Genomic DNA, 19,981 nt, shown 5'->3' with positions numbered 1-19,981 from the left:
TAGGGACCGTCTCTATATGTTGCCAACTTGTATTTCCCAAGCGCTTAGTACAGTGCTCTGCACACAGTAAGAGCTCAATAAATACGATTGAATGAATGAATGAACTGGGGTAAATATAAAGTAACCAAATCAGCCAGAGTCCCTGTCCCTGCTCACAGTCTAAGAGGGAAGGAGAGCAGGTATCTTATCTTTATTTTACAGATCAGGAAAATGGATCCCAGGAAAGTGGAATGACCTGTCCTGGCCCTACACCAGCCCAAATTCCAAGAGGGGATGGGTGGGGCTTCAGCCTCAGGGGACCACGGGCCCCAAGTTGTGGGCTGGGGGGGGCATAGCATACACTTGGACATCCTCCTTCCCTTGGGCTCAGAGAGGGCAGGCAGTGGGGGAGAAGAGCAGGCAGGGAGGTGGAGATGCTTCCCCTTCCCAGGACTGGGACCCTGCTCCCGGGCCAATTTGTGGGGGCACCTCAAACCGCTCCGGGATCTTGGCCTGTGGCACAGGAGGAGATGGACAGTGGATGGGGTTCAGGAAAAGATAATAATAATAGAAATTATGATGGCATTTGTTAAGCACTTACTATTTGCAAAGCACTGTTCAAAGCACTGGGGAGGTTAAAAGGTGATCAGTTTGTCCCAAAGGGGGCTCACAGTCTTCATCCCCCTTTTACAGATGAGGGAACTGAGGCCCAGAGAAGTGAAGTGACGTACCCAAAGTCACACAGCTGACAAGTGGTGGAGCCGGAATTTGAACCCAGGACCTCTGACTCCAAAGTCCGTGTTCTTTCCACTGAGCCACACTGCTTGCTGGGGTTGGTCCTGGTGTTGAGGCTGGTGTGGACATTTCTCCATTCCCCAGAAGTACTGGATGAGAGAGTCAGCTTTGAGACTCCCTTTAAATCCAGATTGAAACCCTCTGAGGGTTGTGTTCTGGGGGGACTAACACCCCCAATCTGGAATCCCAGAACTGAGGTTATAAACTCCACAGTGCTGCTCCCTTCTAGGTGCTTGCTGTGCTAAACGCTCCATGCCTGGTGCCTGCTGCTAGATGCTCCTCACCAGATACTGCTCCTTGGATGCTTCTTGCTAGGTGCTCCTCGCCAGATGCACCCTCCTGGGTGTCCTATTAGGTACTCCTCACCAGATACTCCTCATTGGCTGCTCCTTGGGAGGTGCTCCTCGCCAGCTGCTTCTTACTAGATACTCCCTCTAGGTGCCTGTGGTGAGCCTTAATAGCCACAAAATCCAGCCATTTACCTTTTAAGCTATTGTGTCTCACCAATAGCCTTCCGAGCCCCAGGGGAAGAAGTTGAGGACCACAAACATCCAAAGTTTCCAGAAGTAACCGAGCCCCCAGAAGCGGACTTCCTTTAAAGGGAAACCAAGAAACATCTTCAGGATTGTTTCTGCCAACACCCCCGTACGGTGGCTGAGGTCGGCACCTGTGAATGCCACTCACCGAAATGCACGTGAGGTCGTGTGTTTCGTGAAAGGCACACCAGGTAATGATGTGATGTCCTAGGGAACATATTGTGGAAGCTGGCCTGAACCTAGAGGGGCCCTCTGGGGAACCCTTCACCCTCCGGCCTAATTCCAGGATCAGGGCATGCCCCGCTCACCTCCCTCTGAACATGGGCCCTGCTTCCAGGCCCTGGAACTTGGTGACTGCAGGAAAGAGGAGCCCTGACACTGAAAGCAGGAATACAAAGCCTAACTCCACCTGTTACCTTACTTCAGTAATAATAATTACGGTATTTGTTAAGCGCTTAATAGGTGCCACACACTGTTCTAAGCACTGGGGTAGATACGAGGTAATCAGGTTGTCCCATGTGCGGCTCACAGTCTTAATCTGCATTTTACAGATGAGGTAACTGAGGCACAGAGAAAGTAAGTGACTTGCCCAAGGTTACACCACAGATAAGTGGTGGAGCTGGGATTAGAACTCACGCCATCTGACTCCCAAACCTGTGCTTTTTCCCCTAGGGCAAACTGCTTCATAATAACTATGGTATTTGTTAAGTGCTTCCTATGTGTCAGACAGTGTACTAAGCGCTGAGGTGGATGAGAAGCAGCGTGTCTCAGTGGAAAGAGCACGGGTTTTGGAGTCAGAGGTCATGGGTTCAAATCCCAGCTCTGCCAACTGTCAGCTGTGTGACTTTGGGCAAATCACTTAACTTCTCTGTACCTCAGTTACCTCATCTGTAAAATGGGAATTAAGACTGTGAGCCCCCTGTGGGGCAACCTGATCACTTTGTAACCTCCCCAGCAAAAATTTTCTTCTAGACTGTGAGCCCGCTGTTGGGTAGGGACCGTCTCTATATGTTGCAAACTTGTACTTTCCAAGCGCTTAGTACAGTGCTCTGCACACAGTAAGCGCTCAATAAATACTATTGAATGAATGAATGAATGGATACAAGCAAATCGAGTTAGACACAGTCTCTTCCCACATGGGGCTCACAATCTCAATTCCCACTTTACAGATGACATAACCGGGGCCCAGAGAAATGAAGTGACTAGTCCAAGGTCACATAGCAGACAAGTGGCAGAACTGGGATTAGAGCCCATGATCTTCTCACACCCAGGCCCATGTTCTATCCATTTCACCATCAACCAGACAGGTGACAGACCACCTGGTAACTGGACTGTTTTGTTTTTTTTTTGTTTTTTAAAAAATTATATTTGTTAAGTCCTTACTAGATGCCAGGCGCTGTATTAAGCACTGGGGTAGATATTAGTTAATCACGTCGGACACAGTCCGTGTTCCACATGGGGCTCACAGTCTTAATCCACACATTACAGGTGAGGTAATAATAATAATAATTTTGGTATTTGTTAAGCGCTTACTATGTGCAAAGCACTGTTCTAAGAGCTGGGGGGAACACAAGGAGATGAGGTTGTCCCATGTGGGGCTCACAGTCTTCATCCCCATTTTACAGATGAGGGAACTGAGGCACAGAGAAGTGAAGTGACTTGCCCAAGGTCACACAGCAGACATGTGGGGGAGGTGGGATTTGAACCCATGACCTCTGCCTCCCAAGCCCGCACTTTTTCCATTGAGCCACGCTGCTTCTCTAGGTAACTGAGGCACAGAAAAGTTAAGTGACTTGCCCAAGGTCACATAGCAGACAACTGTCAGAACTGGGATTAAAACTAGGTCCTTCTCACTCCCAAGCCTGTAATCTATCCATTAGCCCATGTTACTTCTCCATGTTGTCGCTAGCATTGGCAGAAGGCTATAAGATTGGACACAGCCTCTGTCCCACATGAGGCTCACAGCTTACAGACGAGGAAGCAGAGGTACAATCATATTTACTGAGTGCCTACTGTGTGTCGTGCACTGTACTAAGTGCTTGGCAGAGTACTATACAACAGACTGGTAGACATATTCCCTGCCCACAATGAGTTCAGAGTCTAGAGGGGGGGACAGATATTACTATAAATAAATTACAGATAGGTACATAAGTGCTATGGGGCCTGTATATATGTATATATGTTTGTACATATTTATTACTCTATTTATTTATTCATTTTACTTGTACATATTTATTCTATTTATTTTATTTTGTTAATACATTTTGTTTTGTTGTCTGTCTCCCCCTTCTAGACTGTGAGCCCGCTGTTGGGCAGGGACTGTCTCTATATGTTGCCAATTTGTACTTCCCAAGCGCTTAGTACAGTGCTCTGCACACAGTAAGCGCTCAATAAATACGATTGATGATGATGATATATTGCCAACTTGTACTTCCCAAGCGCTTAGTACAGTGCTCTGCACACAGTAAGCGCTCAATAAATACGATTGAATGAATGAATGAATGAATAGGGAGGGGGTGAATAAAGGGAGCAAATCTGGCCAGTGCAGAAGGGAGTGGGAAAAGAGGAAATGAGGGCTTAGTCAGGGAAGGCCTCCTGGAGGAGAGATGTCTTCAAAAAAGAGAGTAATTGTCTTTCGGATATGAAGAGGGAGGATGTTCCAGGCCAGAGGCAGGACATGGGTGAGAGGTCAAAGGCTAGATAGATGAGATTGAGGTACAGAGAATCAATCAATCAACGAATGGTATTTACCACGTGCAGAGCTTGGACCAAGTGCTTGGGAGAGAACAATACAAAAGGATTATCAGACGTGTCCCAGAAACCAACCGACTTGCCCAAAATCACACGGTAGTCCAGGGGTAGAGCCAGAACTACAACCAAAGTCCTTCCTCCCAGGCCTGTGCTCTTTCCACTTGACCACACTGCCTGCCCGAGCAAACCAGCTCACCAGGAGGCTCTTGGGGTCCAAGAAGAGGCTTCTAGACTCATGGGCGCTCAACCCATGTGAGGGCGGCTTCATCCTTTTTCTTCGGCAGGAACAATCCCTTTTCTGCTGTGCCCGTGAGAGGCCCCAAAGGAGGGCAGCCGGATGGACGCCTTGGCACTGGGGCAGCTTTGAAGCCCTTCTCTCCGTTCCTCCAGCGCCTCAGCATGCCAGGTCCAAGACCGCTCCCCACGCCGTTCAATAATACATGACGGTATTGATATAATCCGCGCCACGATCAGATGGGGTTGCTGCAGATTGTCATTAAGACCTCAGTAAAACAATGAAGATATTATTTGGAATCCCCCCGCCCCGCGGGTGAGGTATTAAGGGAATAAAGCAATCTACACCACACGGGTCCTATTGAGATTAATGAAAAAATTATGCAAAAAAAATCTCATTTTCCTGTGACAGGGCTCCGAATACATACAGTCTGCCTTGCCCTGCACCTGATGATTTATTAAACTAATCTGTGGCTATCACCACCAATGTTCGTGACTCAATCTTGCCCCAGCTCATTTTCTAAGTAATTGTTTCTCATTAGTTCCGATAATGTTTTAATAGTGTTACCCATAATTTAGTCACCCAAGATTTAATAACAGGGGGGTGATATGCAAAAGAGGGTTATGATGAGCTACACAAAAATAAACAGGTATAGTCTTTAATTAATCAGATTAGCCTTAAGGTCCTCTACTTGTAATACATTATGAGTGGTGAGGAGCTGGGCTACTGTGCTGCTTCCTCATATAAGAGATTTGCTTCATGCGAGGCAGGGCCTGTATTTACTGGCATTTATCAACTCCTCCCAGCCTCAGCTGCCCTGACCCTCAGGAGACCCGGAGCCAGTGGCGGGATGGAGCGGAGTAGCTTTCGGGCAGGAGAAAATGGCTTCCTGGCATTGTCTAATTGACATTTTGGGCTCAGTGCAAGATGGAAATCCCTGTTCCTTTTGATCATCTCACAGTAGCCAAGCCTGTGCTCCCCATCTGAGACCACCGAAGGAGAGTGGGCAAGATCTCCATTTGGACTTAAGGGGATTCAAAACTCCAAGTATCATTGTCTAAAGAAAGCTGAGCATGGAATCAAGGGAGTTCTTCCCCATGCTATGAGCAGATCCTAGTATGCTCACAGCTCTGGGTTGGGCAGGGACACCGGGTATGTGACAAGCTGATGTCTTGTGTTTGACCCTGAGTAGCCAAGAAGGTTTGGAAATCCTCGGCTGAGCACTGTGCTGTTCGGAGGTGGCAGGGACACCGGGTATGTGACAAGCTGATGTCTTGTGTTTGATCCTGAGTAGCCAAGAAGGTTTGGAAATCCTCGGCTGAGCACTGTGCTGTTCGGAGGTGGCTCTTGAGTTTCAGGGGACCTATACTCCTGAGACCAGGTTGGGTTAGCACAAAGCCAAACTCAGATGATCTCTTCCTTCCCCATGACCATTCTCCATTCCTGAGGGGACGGGAAACTGAGGGCAGCGGCTTTATGGTGCTGCTGCCCCTCAGGTGTTGCCCACACTGGGCCGATTGTACTCTTGATTTCTGGCCAGTGCAAGATCTTGGACCCTGACTCTATCGGCAAGTGATCAAAGCCAATCCTGTGATCTGGAAGGTGGAGGAGCTGAGGCGGTGTCCTTGGAAAACCGTGGCCTCCGCCTGGAAAGTCAGTCAGTCAATCGTGTTTATTGAGCGCTTCCTGTGTGTAGAGCACTGTACTAGGCACTTGGGAGTATCAATTTAACAACAAACAGACACATTCCCTGCCCACAACGAGTTTACAGTCTAGAGGATGAGCTTACAGGCTTGGGCCAGTCCAGCTAGTGGTCAGATGGGGCAGAGGCTTAACTCACGGGGTCTCTAACTCAACCCTCAGGGGGCCATTGAGGTAGAGTTCGGAAACTGGATACAAGAACCCCCCCAAGGACCCTTCCCACTATAGCAGGCAGTACAGCTGGCATGCCGGCAGCATTAACTCCCAACTCTTACTGGGCCGCTTCTTGCTGGGCACCCTGTTGAGGTGACAGTCCCCAGGAGCCCAACGGAAAGGAACCACAGCCAGAGGGGGTAGGAAGGGAAACTCCTGCCACTGCTCCTGCTGCTGGGGATTTCTGGGAGTTCACACGTCTGCAGGGTGTGTGTGTGTGTGTGTCTCTGAAGGAAGCGGTCCTGAAACCCCAGAAGCATACACACTGGGAAGTCGGTATCACTGGCAACAGCAGTGGTGGCAGCAGGAGCTGCTTTTCTCTCCTCAGCAGGTCTGGCTAGGGTTTTTAGTGCTGGTCTCGTGAAGATTCATCCCCCTCGGTGGGGCAGGTGGGACGGAGTTGGGGGAGGGAAGGAGAGTGGACGGGAGGACTCAGGTGAAACCTTGTGAATGCAGGTTAGGGGATGTATCTACTAACTCTACTGTACTCTCCCAGGACTTAGTACAAAGCTCTGCCCAGAGCAAGCTCTCAGCAAATACAAGTGATGGATAATATATCCATAAATCTATCTATATATCTATAAATGGATGCACACCCTGTGGTAGAGTGAGTTGGGTCCTGCTCTTCCTCTTTGCCCTGCATTGTCTGACCTCACTCTGTGCTGGTCCTCGAGGCTGGTGAAGAGGGCGGGCAGTGTGGGCTGTTAGCTCTTTCCCAAAAGAGCCTCGGTGAGTGACCCAAGCCTGTTTCCAAGAGGGGGTCTCTCCAGCCACGCAGCCCACACCTCCTCTTGCAACTGCACCAGGAAGGGTTGGAATTCCAGAAGAGAATTTTTGGGCAGGACAGAGTGGGGTCACCCTACCTCTGCCCACTGCAAATCTGATGTTTGGTGTCACTCGGCAGCAGGAGCGGAGGGAGGTTGGGAGCTATAAATAAATACAAGACATAAAGGGGATCTGGCGAGTGGCTCAGTGGAAAGAACACGGGCTTGGGAGTCAGAGGTCATGGGTTCTAAAGCTGGCTCCGCCACTTGTCAGCTGTGAGACTTTGGGTGACTCACTTCACTTTTCTGTGCCTCAGTTACCTCATCTGTAAATGGGGATGAAGACTGTGAGCCCCACCTGGGACAACCTGTAACCTTGTATCTTCCTCAGTGTTTAGAGTAGTGCTTGGCACATAGTAAGCGCTTAACAAATACCATAATTATTATTACTATTACCAAACACCTCAGCTGGATGCAGTGTTGCTCAATATTTGGATCTGTGAACTTTGGGCATCTGATATTTACCTCACCCTCAAACTTATGTATATATCTTTAAATTATATATTTTATTTATATTAAGGCCACTTCCTGTAGACTGTAAGCTCATTTTAGGCAGAGAATGTGTTTGCCAACTCTTTTGTAACATGCTGTGCACATAGTAAGTGCTCAATAAGCACCACTGATTGACTGGTGTCTAGGCAGCTGTCAACTTCACCACCCAGATCAGATGACTTCAGAGCTACATTTCTGTTTCTGAGGCTGCCTGGAAACTTTCTGTCAGCACGCCCAGCTGCCTGACCCATCTGGCTCCGCCCCTCCATCCCGCCAACACCCCAGAAGGCCCTCGGCTTTGTTCGTGGCAACTTTCTGGAGTTTGGGAAAGCCGGGTGGCGGAGGGAGGGAGGAAGAAGAAGAAGAAAAGGAGAGGGAGAGGAGAGGGGAGAACTCTGCAATACTGCCAGCAGGCCCAGGTTAAAGCTCAGGGGGACCCTGGACAGTGGAGGATTACTTCCTGGGGGGACATTCAGGCCCCACCCAATGTTTTTCTCTTTCTTTCAATCAGAGGTCATACTTCTAACCAGACGATGCCTAGAGCAGCAGCTGTGGAGTAGCTATGATTCTGGATGTGTGTAGGTGAGTGTGTGAGTGGGTGCTTTTGTGGGTTTGAATGTGTATGGAAGAGTGTGTGTGTGTGTGTCTGAGTCTGGCTCATCTCTAGACTTTAAGCTCGTTGTGGGCAGGGAATGTGTTTATTGTTATATTGTACTCTCCCAGGCACTTAGTACAGTGCTTTGCACACAGTAAGTGCTCTATAAATATGGTTGAATGAATGAGTGGATCTGATGCAGGATCCTGCTTCTTTGACCCAGTCATTAAAGCAGTCCTGGCCTCTCGCCCCCCCAGGCTGCATGTGTCAATCAGGCAGATTTCCAAGGGGTGTAGGAGGCTCCTTAGAGGGCAAATTCCAGCACCCAATCCTCCTTGGGTCATGGCCCCACCCTATCATCGCTTTGCCTCTCTGGGCTGCTTGGCCTTCAGCTGTCCTGAAGGCCAATCAAGAAAAAACAGTCCTGATGATTCCATGGGTCAGGATAGGTACAGTCTGGGAGCAAGGGACTTCAGGTCTCTTCATTGATGTTTCGCTTCTTGCCTATTCTGCAGCTTCATCCCGAATCTCATTTGAACCAGGAACACTCTTGAGGGTCATTTGGGAAAAGAGATGCTCGAGGGGGAGAAGCTGGGGAGAGGCGCTTATTTCCACTTAGGAAAGAAAGCAAAGGAGCTGGTGAAAAATGAACGAAAAAACAAATGTTTTCTATTTACAAATTTAAATAAACAGAACAGCCTTCCCTGCGGTGTTTTGTCTGAGTGTAGCAGCATTGCTGCTGTGTAGGTCATGAAAAGGTTGGTGCAGAGTTTAAAACTTCCCATTCTGTTAATTTCTTAAAGAACAGTCGTTCAGAGTCTGAACACAAAAGCTCATGATTTAATGAGGAACAGAAACAAAATCTCTGATTGTTGGTGTTTCAAACTTCATTGGAGTCCTCTGGCAACCACAAGCTGATCCTCTGCAGTTTCAATACCCTTTAGCCTTCAACATAAGAGTACATGCTGAATAGAGAACAATGGCTGGTTGTTATGTTTATTTACCCTTACTACAAGCCGGGTTAACCTCTTCAAAACAGCTTTACTAAGCCCGTTAACCACATAGTCCAGATGACCTGTAGCAGTATATCTAATGTGATGCAAATCTGACTTGAGACCATATGCACAAGTTCTGCTGCACTGTGTCTTCTAAAACTCTACAAGTTTATGGCTGAAGTAGTCCTAACCCAGCTCTATGTTTACGGGGGACAGGGCCTGAGCAGTTAAACAAGGACATAGGAGCGTGAAAAAGACATAATGAGAGAGGGAGAAAAAGAGAGAGAGAGAGCACACGTGAACAAAAGCTTGCATTTCCCAGTTGATTTTAAAATTACTGGCCCCTGTTGGTCCCAAAAAACACAGGAACCCTATTTTTAATCCACATTTTCAGATGAGCTCTTTGGAGGCAAAAATGCAGCTGGTCAGATTTTTCAAGTCTCCTTCATAATTTTATTTCATTATTAGGGAAGTGGATACAGCTCTCTTTGAACACATATGACAGGCAAAGCCCTAGTCCAAGATATCTTATCCACCTCCCTCAGGCACATCGACAATAAGGCCCAACAATTCCAATCAGGGAAAGGTAGGGACAATTTCGGCAATGACATTCCATAATTCAAATGTTCCGTACAGCTCCATCCAGCAGGGAAGTCAGAAACCTCATGGGTGAAAGCATCTAGGAAATACTTGGGAATTGGCCAGATGGAGGGCTGGAGAAAAAGGCCATCTTCTAGATCCCAATAGCTGGGACAACTGGCAGGTACGATAACAAAAATGATGACCAATGTGAACTAAAGAAGAATTAGGTTCAATTCTGGCATATTCAATAATTTCCCTCAGCTTTCCAATACCTCCTGATGAAATCCACTGTACATCTGGCCCACCTGGTGAGAGCTTCATTTAAGAGATCATTTCTTCTTGATGGCTGTGGCAAGTGAAACAATGTTCTGTGCCTGCTTCAGTAACGGCATGTCTATCATACTCCCGCGGAAAGTAAAAGCTCCCTGGAAAACAGAACACAAACTTCTTGAAAGAAGGTTGGGAAATTATAGGCTTTCTCTTTACACACATTTAAAAAACAAGAACACTGGATCCCACATGAATCCCACTGATTTTTCTTAAAGGGTCTGTCGAATGAGCCAACATAAATAATAAAGGCTGGCTGGATTCCCCTCCTCTCAGAGGAGAAAAAAGAAGTTCAGCGTTTGTAAGAAATTCCCCTTCCTCACCAGCATACTCTTTGGGGGATGTGAACATTTAACTCTTGATAGGACAAAGAAACCAACTAAAACGTCAGTTTGATTTAGGGGCCTGAGGCAGATTAATAGAAATTTCATTGCAACATGTCCCATTACATACTTTCCTGTCTATGTATGTTTTGGAACATCTTTACTTAAAACCATAAAGCTTTTTCTTTCTGTGTGAGTTCTTCTAAAGAAAGTTCCACTGTGCTGTATTACTCTACCAAATATGGCTTCTTTCAGGCTATAAATAACACAATTATTGATCTACAATGAGATAGTCAGGAAGTTTATGGAAAATAGAAAAAGATGCTGCTACACATCACGGAAATCAACAGGAATGACAAGAAACTGGAATTTATGATGGAACTTCATTTGACTTGCTAATAGATATAGTTCAATTGCACATAGTAAGCACTTAATAAATGCTATCATTATTATTATTATTATTTGAAAAGAGTGATCAGGATCCCAAAGATGTTTCTGTACAATTTTTCCATTTTTCCTGAAGTTCCTACTGTTTCCCATTGTAGGACTTTGATCAGACCATACACACTTTTCGAAAGGCTGAAGTATGGCTTCCACACACTGTCTGCTTTCCAGATAGCTCCATTCTGTTGTCTATCCTCTTTATATGGTATTTATTAAGCACATAATAATAACAATGGTATTTGTTAGGCGCTTACTATGTGTCAAGCACTGTTCTAAGTGCTGGGGTAGATACAAGCTAATCAGGTTTGACACAGTCCCTATCCTCCATGGGGCTCACAGTCTTAATCCTCATTTTACAGATGATATAGGGCCCAGAGAAGTTAAGTGACATGCCCAAGGTCACATCGCAGACAAGTGGAGGAGCAGGAATTAGAACCAAGGTCCTTCCGGGGCTAGAACCTAGCTTCCAAGCACTGTACTAAGCGTTGGGGAAGATACAAGCAAATCAGATTGGACACAGTCCACATGGGGCTCACCATCTTAATCCCCATTTTACAGATGAGGTAACTGAGGCACAGAGAAGTGAAGTAACTTGCCAAAGGTCACACAGCAGACAAGCCAGGCCTGTGCTCTTTCCACTAGGTCATGCTGCTTTCCTCTAAGAACTTGCCTATGTTTCCGGAAGCCTGGAGGATATTCAGGAGCCTGGTGTATATGGAAAACAGAGGAACAGAGCCCATGCTGTTTTACAGGGCGAAGTCTAGCTTTCTTATTGGACTAAATGATGAAGCCCAGAGGCCTCCTGGTTATTCACCTACCAAGTGGATTATTGCCCTGAAAATAGCACATCTGTCCTACTATGGCCTAAATAATAGCTGGAGAAGCCAGATGAACCCTGATGACCAGAAAATCCAAGCGCTGCACATGGAATCGAGATGACAGCTCTGGGCATATGTCATGTTCCCTGAATCTGCAGCATTAGTTTGAGTTCCATATGCACAACGAAATGGGAATACTACTTGGAGTTTTTTAAGAAAAGGAAATAATTCCACTGCTCATTCTGGGGCTGAGTTCTGCTTGATTTGCATTATTGAGCTCAAATCTGGAGACACACATGTACTTCTGCTTCTATGCCCCATAATTCCTCTTTTCCCTGGCTCTTAATGGAGTCCTGGACAGAGAAGGACATTTACAATTCGGCATGTTGACAATTTCTCTCACGGTTTCTCTAGCTTAGATTCTATAGTGTTTATCAAAGGTCTTTTACTCTTAGATCTGGAATATAAACAAGTGGCTAAAATATCTCTCTAAAATTTGTAAGCAAGAATTCTTGAGAACTCTCTCCTTTACTGACATTTTTTTATGTGCTACAGAATGTACCAAGAGGCTGTTTAGCCTTTGGGTGAAAATTTCAAATTTCTTAATGAATTGTGCCAGTCTTGGAGGTAATGTCACACCAAGAGCCTCCCTCCTCAGCTTTGTGTCTAGGTGAGAGAAGTCTGAATGCTTTTCCTGACAAAAATCACTAACCAAAGATTATTCTAGACAGTGAGGGTGAATCACATTGAGTTCTTCCTAATGCTTTTAAACAGTAACACATTCTTAGCTGCACACAGTAGGAGCCTGAAAGTATAAGTGTTTCAGTGTGCTAGGGGGTAAAAGTAAAGATCTTTTTAAGCTTTTGGAGAGAGAGCTTCCTTCCAGAGCTATAGTAGGCTGGGTCAGGTTGTGTGCCTCTGCTGTCTCTCTCTCTCTCTCTCTCTCCCCCATCTTCATTATCTAAGATGGTGTCACTGGTGTTAACATAATACGTGCTGGTGTGGCTGCAAATGCTGACTGGTGGCCATCACCTCTCCGGTGCCAAACATATACTCCAACTGGCCCCTCGATGCTGGTATGACTGCCCTTCGTGGTGCCTGGCAATGTCCTTGGCTTTACCTCAGCCTCATGACTCTCCCAAAGCCTTTGCTCAAAAAACGCGGATTGCGGCACTTGTTGCCCAACATTGGTTGCCAAGTCACCTTGCTTGAGACTGCACTTGATGTGTTTCCTCCTTTCCTCCTGCCTTGGGTCATCCCATTTTGGCTTAATTAATGTCTGTCTCCCCCTCTAGATTGTGAGCTCCTTGCAGGAAGGGAACATGTCTACCATATCTGTTGTTTTGTAGTCTCCCATTGTGAGCAGGGAATGTGCCTATTATATTGTTATATTGTATTTTCCCAAGGGCTTAGTACAGTGCTCTTCACACGGTAAGCGCTCAATAAATAAGATTGACTAACTACCAGTGCTCTGCACACAGTAAACGCTTAATAAATTCGATTGATTGGTTGAAGTCTCTATTTGACAACTGTTGGGGTCCTGCTTTCCTGCATACTATATGCTTGTCTAGCCCAGTAACGCTATAGTATAGTGATGACTGCTTTGAAGCTGGTAGACTGACACGATAATAACAAGAATGATAAGAATAACAGTAATATTTGTTAAGTGCTTTCTATGTGCCAAGTACTGTACTAGGTGCTGGGGTGGATACAAGATAATCAGGTCAGATACAGTTCCTGTCCACTGGGGCTCACAGATTAAGGGGGAAGGAGAACTGCAGGGAGAACAGAACTCCTCATCTATGAGTCCTATGTGGGACACGGACTGTGTCCGACCTAATTAATTTGTACCCACCCCAGCGCCTAGAGCAGTGTTTGATACATAGTGTTTAATGAAAACCACAAAAAAAAATAACCACCATCAATTGATGGATTACTAGCTTCCCTGCTTCAAGGCACCAAAGGCAGCAGGAGTCTTGTCAGGCCAGATAGCTCTTGGAAGAGCAACCTGTCATGGCTAAATCTTTGGCTGCTTTTTCCTCCCTCAGCCTGAGATCTGTCACATCCCCATAGAGTTGGAATTAGCAGGGCCCAACTGGGAAGCTTGCCATCGCTGCCTGGCCAGAGTGGGGAAGGACTGCTTGCTGGACAACCCCTGGACCAGGGTGAGGGGGAACGAAGGGGCACTGTAGCCTGGGACAAGGAGAAAGGGATCTAGAAGACATCCCAACCCTCAGCCCCTATCACACAATCCCCAAGATGGCTCAGGGAATGACTTCGTCTTTCTGTTTCCCAGGGTTCTTTGGAAAGCCCAAAACTCTCCCAGCATTACAGGCTCCCAAGCTCCTAGTATTTACATATTTGTTCTTAGAGCAGTTAAAAATAACATTGACCTTAATTTCAGAAAGTTTCTTAATTTGCCAAGTGTTCTACATCTTTATCACTCAGCAGTAATTAATTAATTACTAGGATTAACAATTTATTTCAATCCACTGGCTGAGAGGCTATTTGTCTGGAAAACCTGGGCTGTAGAAGTACATTTCTCTTTGCATTCTAATGAATTATGCAGATAACTCAGTTAAGAACCCTAAAAATTCAAGCACCCCCCTGCAGAATGTTTACTGGACTTGTAGAGCAACAGTTAATTACTGAGAACCAACATGTTACTAACTGTGCTACGCTTAAACCATATAAAGAACCTGGGATAAAAGAAATTTTCTTCATGTGAGTTTTACAGACTGTGGTTGAAATTAGTCCCTCTCCATCACTTCTTGAAGAGTGTGGGGATTCTCTACAAAGGAAGATCTCTTCCTACCCATAAATTCTTCCAGAGGACGTTAGGATATGACCTCAAGTAGGAAGCTTTGCTATAAAGAAGGGAAAAGGAAGGCCTGAATTATTGTTAATTGTTCCTGATGAAAGCTTTTCCCAATCTGTTCAGATTTAAAGAGGCAGACGATTGATCAATGGTATTTACTGAGTGCTTACTGTGTGCAAAGTACAATGCAGTTGGTAGCCACTATCCCTGCCCACAAGAAGCTTACAGTCTAGAAGGACAAGCTGGAAGCAGCATGGCCTAGTAGATAAAGAACATGCCTGGGGGCCAGAAGACCACGGTTCTAATCCCAGCTACACCACCTGCCTTCTATGAGACCTTGGGCAAGTCACTTAACTTCTCTGTGCTTCACTTTCCTTAACTGCAAAATGGGGATTCAATACCTGTTCTCCCTCTTACTTAGACTGTGAGTCCCGGTGAACCTCTGATTAGCTTGTATCTACCCCAGTGCTAAGAACAGTGCTTGACACATAATAAGCCCCTAACAAATATCATAGAAAAAGCAGAGACTACAAGGAAACAAGGCTAAACTCAACACACTACCCCCCATACATGTATGAAAAGCATAAACACAAACTCATAGTTATACACACCTACAGTCAGCCAAGGACGTACACACACAGACACACAGATGCAGACACACACACACACACACACACACACACACACACACACACACACACACACACTGGAAGACACACATCCTTAGACACCCAAAGAGGCAGAGGAAGGGAGAAAAACAGACACAGAGGAATAGAAACCCATGGGGGCAAACACATATACAAAAACATTTATTTTTAGTATGAACAGTTCTTAAATGCGTGTCAAAGAGGTGTTCTTTGAATAAAAACTAAACACCGGGAACTCAACCTGCAATTTTCTGACACAAGGACTCACAGAATATGGTTTCATGTTGCACAGTATTTTTCAAGAGCACAATTCCTCAGTTTTATGAGGATAGAAGTGCAATTCCAAATCCTACAAGGAAGAGGAACTACTGGTACTGGTTTGTACTGGTCCCCTCCATGGAATGCAAAATCAGGAATTTCATTCTGCTTTTAGTCTGTGCAATGTCTGGCTTCTGCCCAGAAAGCCTGGGAGATTTGTGCTCCTACATGTTGGCTCAGTGTCCACATGGAACACAAAGATGATCAGGTCAAGGACTTGGACACAGAACCCCTGTGATAGCTAAGGTGGGTGCCGGGGAAGAGGGACTTTCTTTTGGTTTGACACCTTCCTAAGCTCCTGAGGATAGGAGCAGCAGTCTGTTTCTCGGCTCTGAGTGGGAAGGACTTGGGGAGGAAAAAAAAAGAGGAACACATGGGAGTGGCCAATCTCAGGGTGGGGAGGGATTGAAAACGGAGGTCACAGTTGTACTTTCAAGCTCAAGGCCTCATTGCCAGGTCAATATCAGCCCTGAGAGAATGCCAGCTATATAAATCCATCTGCTACAAGCAACTGTCCTGCATTTTCCTAATAACTCTAAATGGAAGAGATACTGGACAGAGTCAAATGGTAGAGTCTTTCAATGGCCTTGTGGCAAAAACCAGGAGAAAGTTGAAAGGATTCATGTGGAAGATGGGTCATGGCTTCTTCCCTATGTTCAGCTCATCTCCCTTCAATATGCTCACCTGCTTAAGGATTCTAGTAGGCTAAGCAACATAAAGAAACAATGTGAAAACTCACTATAGGGTTTAAGGAGTCCTTTTTAGTTTGAAAACGTATTGGGAGACTTTAATGTGGTTGTGACCCTTGCTCGCAATATAGAGGGCTTTTCAGGGGCCTTTGAATGATTTAAATAACATATATCTTCCTCCTCTCGTACAAAGCCCTTCTCAAAAGTCACCTCTTTCATGAGGCACTCCCTGATTCATTCTCCCTTCTTCCTAATCATACCATCATCACCTCAGCTATCTGTTCGTTATTGATTTACTATCCAGTATGTTCACAACTTGTATTGATTACATCATTCTTTTAGCTATTGCATATTTGTCAATTTATATCTGCTTTCCTACCCCTTTAAATAGTAAGCTTCTGGAGGGCAGTCATGATGTCTCTTACTTCCCTATGTTTCCACATACCTGATAGAGTGCTCTACACAAAGAAGGTGCTCAATAAATATTGTGGATAATAATACCCACAGTATAACAATGCTATTGATCACATGTGTTTGTCTCCTCAAAAATCAAATATAGAGAAACTCCAAGAGGCAGAATGTCAATAACAGTGACAATTAGTGTTAATTTTAAACTCGATACTGATTCCATATTTTTCTTGACTAATATGCTCTACTATTGGTACAGTGGAAAGAGCAATGCTCCAAGAATCAGGACACTTGAATTCTACTCCCCATTTTGTATTGAATCACCATTTTGCAGATGAGGGGATTGAGGCACAGAGAAGTTAAGTAACTTGCTCTGCCACTCACCTACTGGGTGACCTTGGGCAAGTCATTTAACCTCTTTGTGTCTCAGTTCCCTCATTTGCAAAATGGAGATTCAATATCCCTTCTCCGTCCTATTTAGACAGTGAGCCCCAGGTGGGACCTGATTATCTCGACTCTATCCCAGTGCTTAGTACAGTGCTTGGCACATGGTAAGCGCTTAACATAAACCACAGTTATTATTATTAGTCCCTGAATTGCCTGGCTAAGGTAGGCAAAGAGCAGGCCCACATTTTGTAAGGGCTACCTCGCTGTCTATTTGTTCACTGCACTCCATACTCTAGTGGGAACATGCCTGGCAGAGACGAGGGAGGGCAAATGGTGCTGTGCAAGTGACTAGCACTAGAATCAATTCCATGGGCAGGTTCTCATTTCTGACATCTCGGGTCCAAGGTCCTATCATTCCTAATGGGAGATTCCATCATTTGACAATGTAAGATGAAGTGGAGAGGATAGAAATCAAACTCACAGAACATCTCAAACTGGAGGGCCCACTCTCTTCAGTGTATTGTCTTAAAATGGGCGCAAGGCTTGATACATTGAATATTGAGTTGAAATCAGTGAACTAAAGTCCTTTCAGTAAAAGCAAATCTGTAATTTTCATGAGTGAAAGGATACCTAGGTGCATTAGAGGATATCTTAGCTTGGCAGTACCGAAAGAATCTGGGGTTTGTGTTGATACACTTGTGGGAAATCAACCATGTGAAGGTTTTAGGGGAAAAACAAGTGACCCTAGATTGTGTAGATGTAATTTGGGATGATACATATGGTCACTAGTGGCTAAGGGGGTGGGCAAACAAATCTTTTCTGAAACTGAAAGAGAAAAACACATATGATAGGCAGCATGGAAAATAGACTGATGAGAAAGTGAAGAGAAGATTCTATGTAAAACTGAAACCCCCTGTGGCACTTTACGCATATATCTTTAAACTCTGTTGCTTCCCCATCTGTAATCCATTTCAGGGTTTGTCTTCTCTTCTCTGCTAGACTGTAAACTCCTTGAGGGCAGGGATTCTGTCTACTGACTTTTATGTATTCTTTCAAACACAGTCCTCTGCACAGAGCAAGTGCTCAATAAATAACTATTGTTTGATTGATTAACTTGGTCAATTGTTGAATGACAAGGTTGAATGAGTGCTCATGGCGCTAGTTTATAGAGGGGAAAGATCCACTGAGTAAATACAACTTTTAATAGTAGAAAGCATGAAGTGCTACTGTGAGGTGACAACTTCCCAAGGTTCAACACTGGGGGCCATCAAATTTAGGCACCAGAGTAAAGTTCCATTTTTCTCAGAAAGTGCCAAGGCAGATGCAAATTTAACCTTTGACATCTTCTATGTGGTAAATCTTGGACATTCAAGATGATTCACATAGTGGAGGATTCAGAACTACTTAAATATCATGGGTGGAAAGCTTCAAACCAATCTCAGATTTATGCGCAACCAGCTGCTTTTTTAAAATAATCAACAAAATGAAAAAGAGGGCATATTCAAAATAGAAAAAAAAATGATGGAAGTCCATAAAAATACATGTGAGGATTTAATTATCCTTATCAATGGATTTTGATTTAAGGTTAGAAGGTTTTACAAAGGGTACTTTGGATTTTTGCCACACTTCAAAATTATGAACTCCACACTTTTCTGAATGTTTAACGTTCACAACAGCCAAGGTCCATTTTCATACCCTTATATCAATCTCACCATCTGTCAGCAGGAAAGAAGATGAAGTAGAATACAGGAAGCATCAGAATTTTGCTTGTTTGAAAAAACATACATCTCTTCATCTATTTCACTTTTTTAGGAAAATAATTGTTTTAGTGTACTGGTGTCAAACGTTTGCATATTCATTTCTAAGAAATCTCACCTGGGAAATTCTAGGTTGGTCTTTTTGTTTTTTAAAATGCTAAATGGGGTAGGATAAAAGAGAGGTACTGTAGCTATTAAAAATCTGAAAAGACAAGTTATCTTCTTCCATTTTTCCTTTTTCCCAGGTTTCTGTGTCAACATGCACAGCTGAAGGAGACTGAGTTTTAGGGGAGGATAATAATAATAATAATAATGCTGGCATTTATTAAGCGCTTACTATGTGCAAAGCACCGTTCTAAGCGCTGGGGAGGTTACAAGGTAATCAGGGTGTCCAACGGGGGGCTCACAGTCTTAATCCCCATTTTACAGATGAGGTAACTGAGGCTCAGAGAAGTTAAGCAACTTGCCCATTAAGGTGCAGGGGGCACTAGTAATCATCATCAATCATATTTATTGAGTGCTTACTATGTGCAGAGCACTGTACTAAGCGCTTAAATGATAATGGTAGTAATGATAATGGTGAACTATATTTTCAGCTGACAAAGGCAATGACTCCCTAATTTCAACCAAATTTTAGATTGGAAAGAAAGAGAGGCAGTAGGTATCCTGGCACAGTTTAATTGAAACAATATTTTTGGCCGCATGGAATTCTATTTGAGTTCTCTCAGGGAGCCTTCTAGAAGGCCATCTGGACAAAACACTCGTTCTTTTGTTAAGCCCTGAGTTTGAAATATAATAAATAAATAAAAGGTGTGTGTCTTTCAAAATGTGGGCAAATTCTCAATATTGATGGCAGGAATCTAATTTTTTTTTAAATGTCCCTTCTGAGGAGGCTATTAACGTGATTCAAAGCCGATGACCTTCCCACACATACTCCATTTATGGATATCTGTTCAACATTTTCTCCTTATAAGGATTTTACTCATTTATGTAGACTTTTCTGAATTGCATTAGATTACTGATCACATTAAATTCCCATGAGGGAAATTCAGAAACTTTTAGTCATGATGAAGTCTGTGGCATGCGTATGCTAAACCAAGTTAGGCACTGAACTGATTTTGAAGAGGTTTTTTTTTTTTATGATGACAGATTTTGGACTTCTCTAAGATCAATATTTTCCTTTCCTCTCTTCTCTGACATCAAGCCCAACTATGACAAACTGGTATTGGGAAAAGTATTTTAAAAGCAGACATTAAAAGAGTTAGAAGAATAGTACCCTTAAAAGGTCCTAGTAAACAAATGCATGGAGAAATGCACAAAATAATGAACAAAACAAATAGCTGGGAA

The 19,981-nt window shown here is 44.5% G+C and overlaps 1 protein-coding gene across 1 annotated transcript in view; it reads right to left on the bottom strand.

Annotated features, from left to right (window-relative positions):
* Nucleotides 1-9,546: 9,546 nt before the first annotated feature.
* Nucleotides 9,547-19,981, bottom strand: part of CLYBL (citramalyl-CoA lyase) — a 192,252-nt gene continuing 181,817 nt past the window's right edge. The window contains exon 8 of the mRNA XM_038758796.1: nucleotides 9,547-10,123. Within this exon, the coding sequence (XP_038614724.1) occupies nucleotides 10,028-10,123 (96 nt within the window). The 3' untranslated portion in view covers nucleotides 9,547-10,027. The remainder of the gene's footprint in view (nucleotides 10,124-19,981) is intronic.

This window comes from Tachyglossus aculeatus, chromosome 17 (assembly GCF_015852505.1).
Source record: "Tachyglossus aculeatus isolate mTacAcu1 chromosome 17, mTacAcu1.pri, whole genome shotgun sequence".
Lineage (NCBI taxonomy): Eukaryota > Metazoa > Chordata > Mammalia > Monotremata > Tachyglossidae > Tachyglossus > Tachyglossus aculeatus.
The sequence above is the reverse complement of the archived record's forward strand: the minus strand, read 5'-3'. Positions and strand labels throughout refer to the sequence as shown.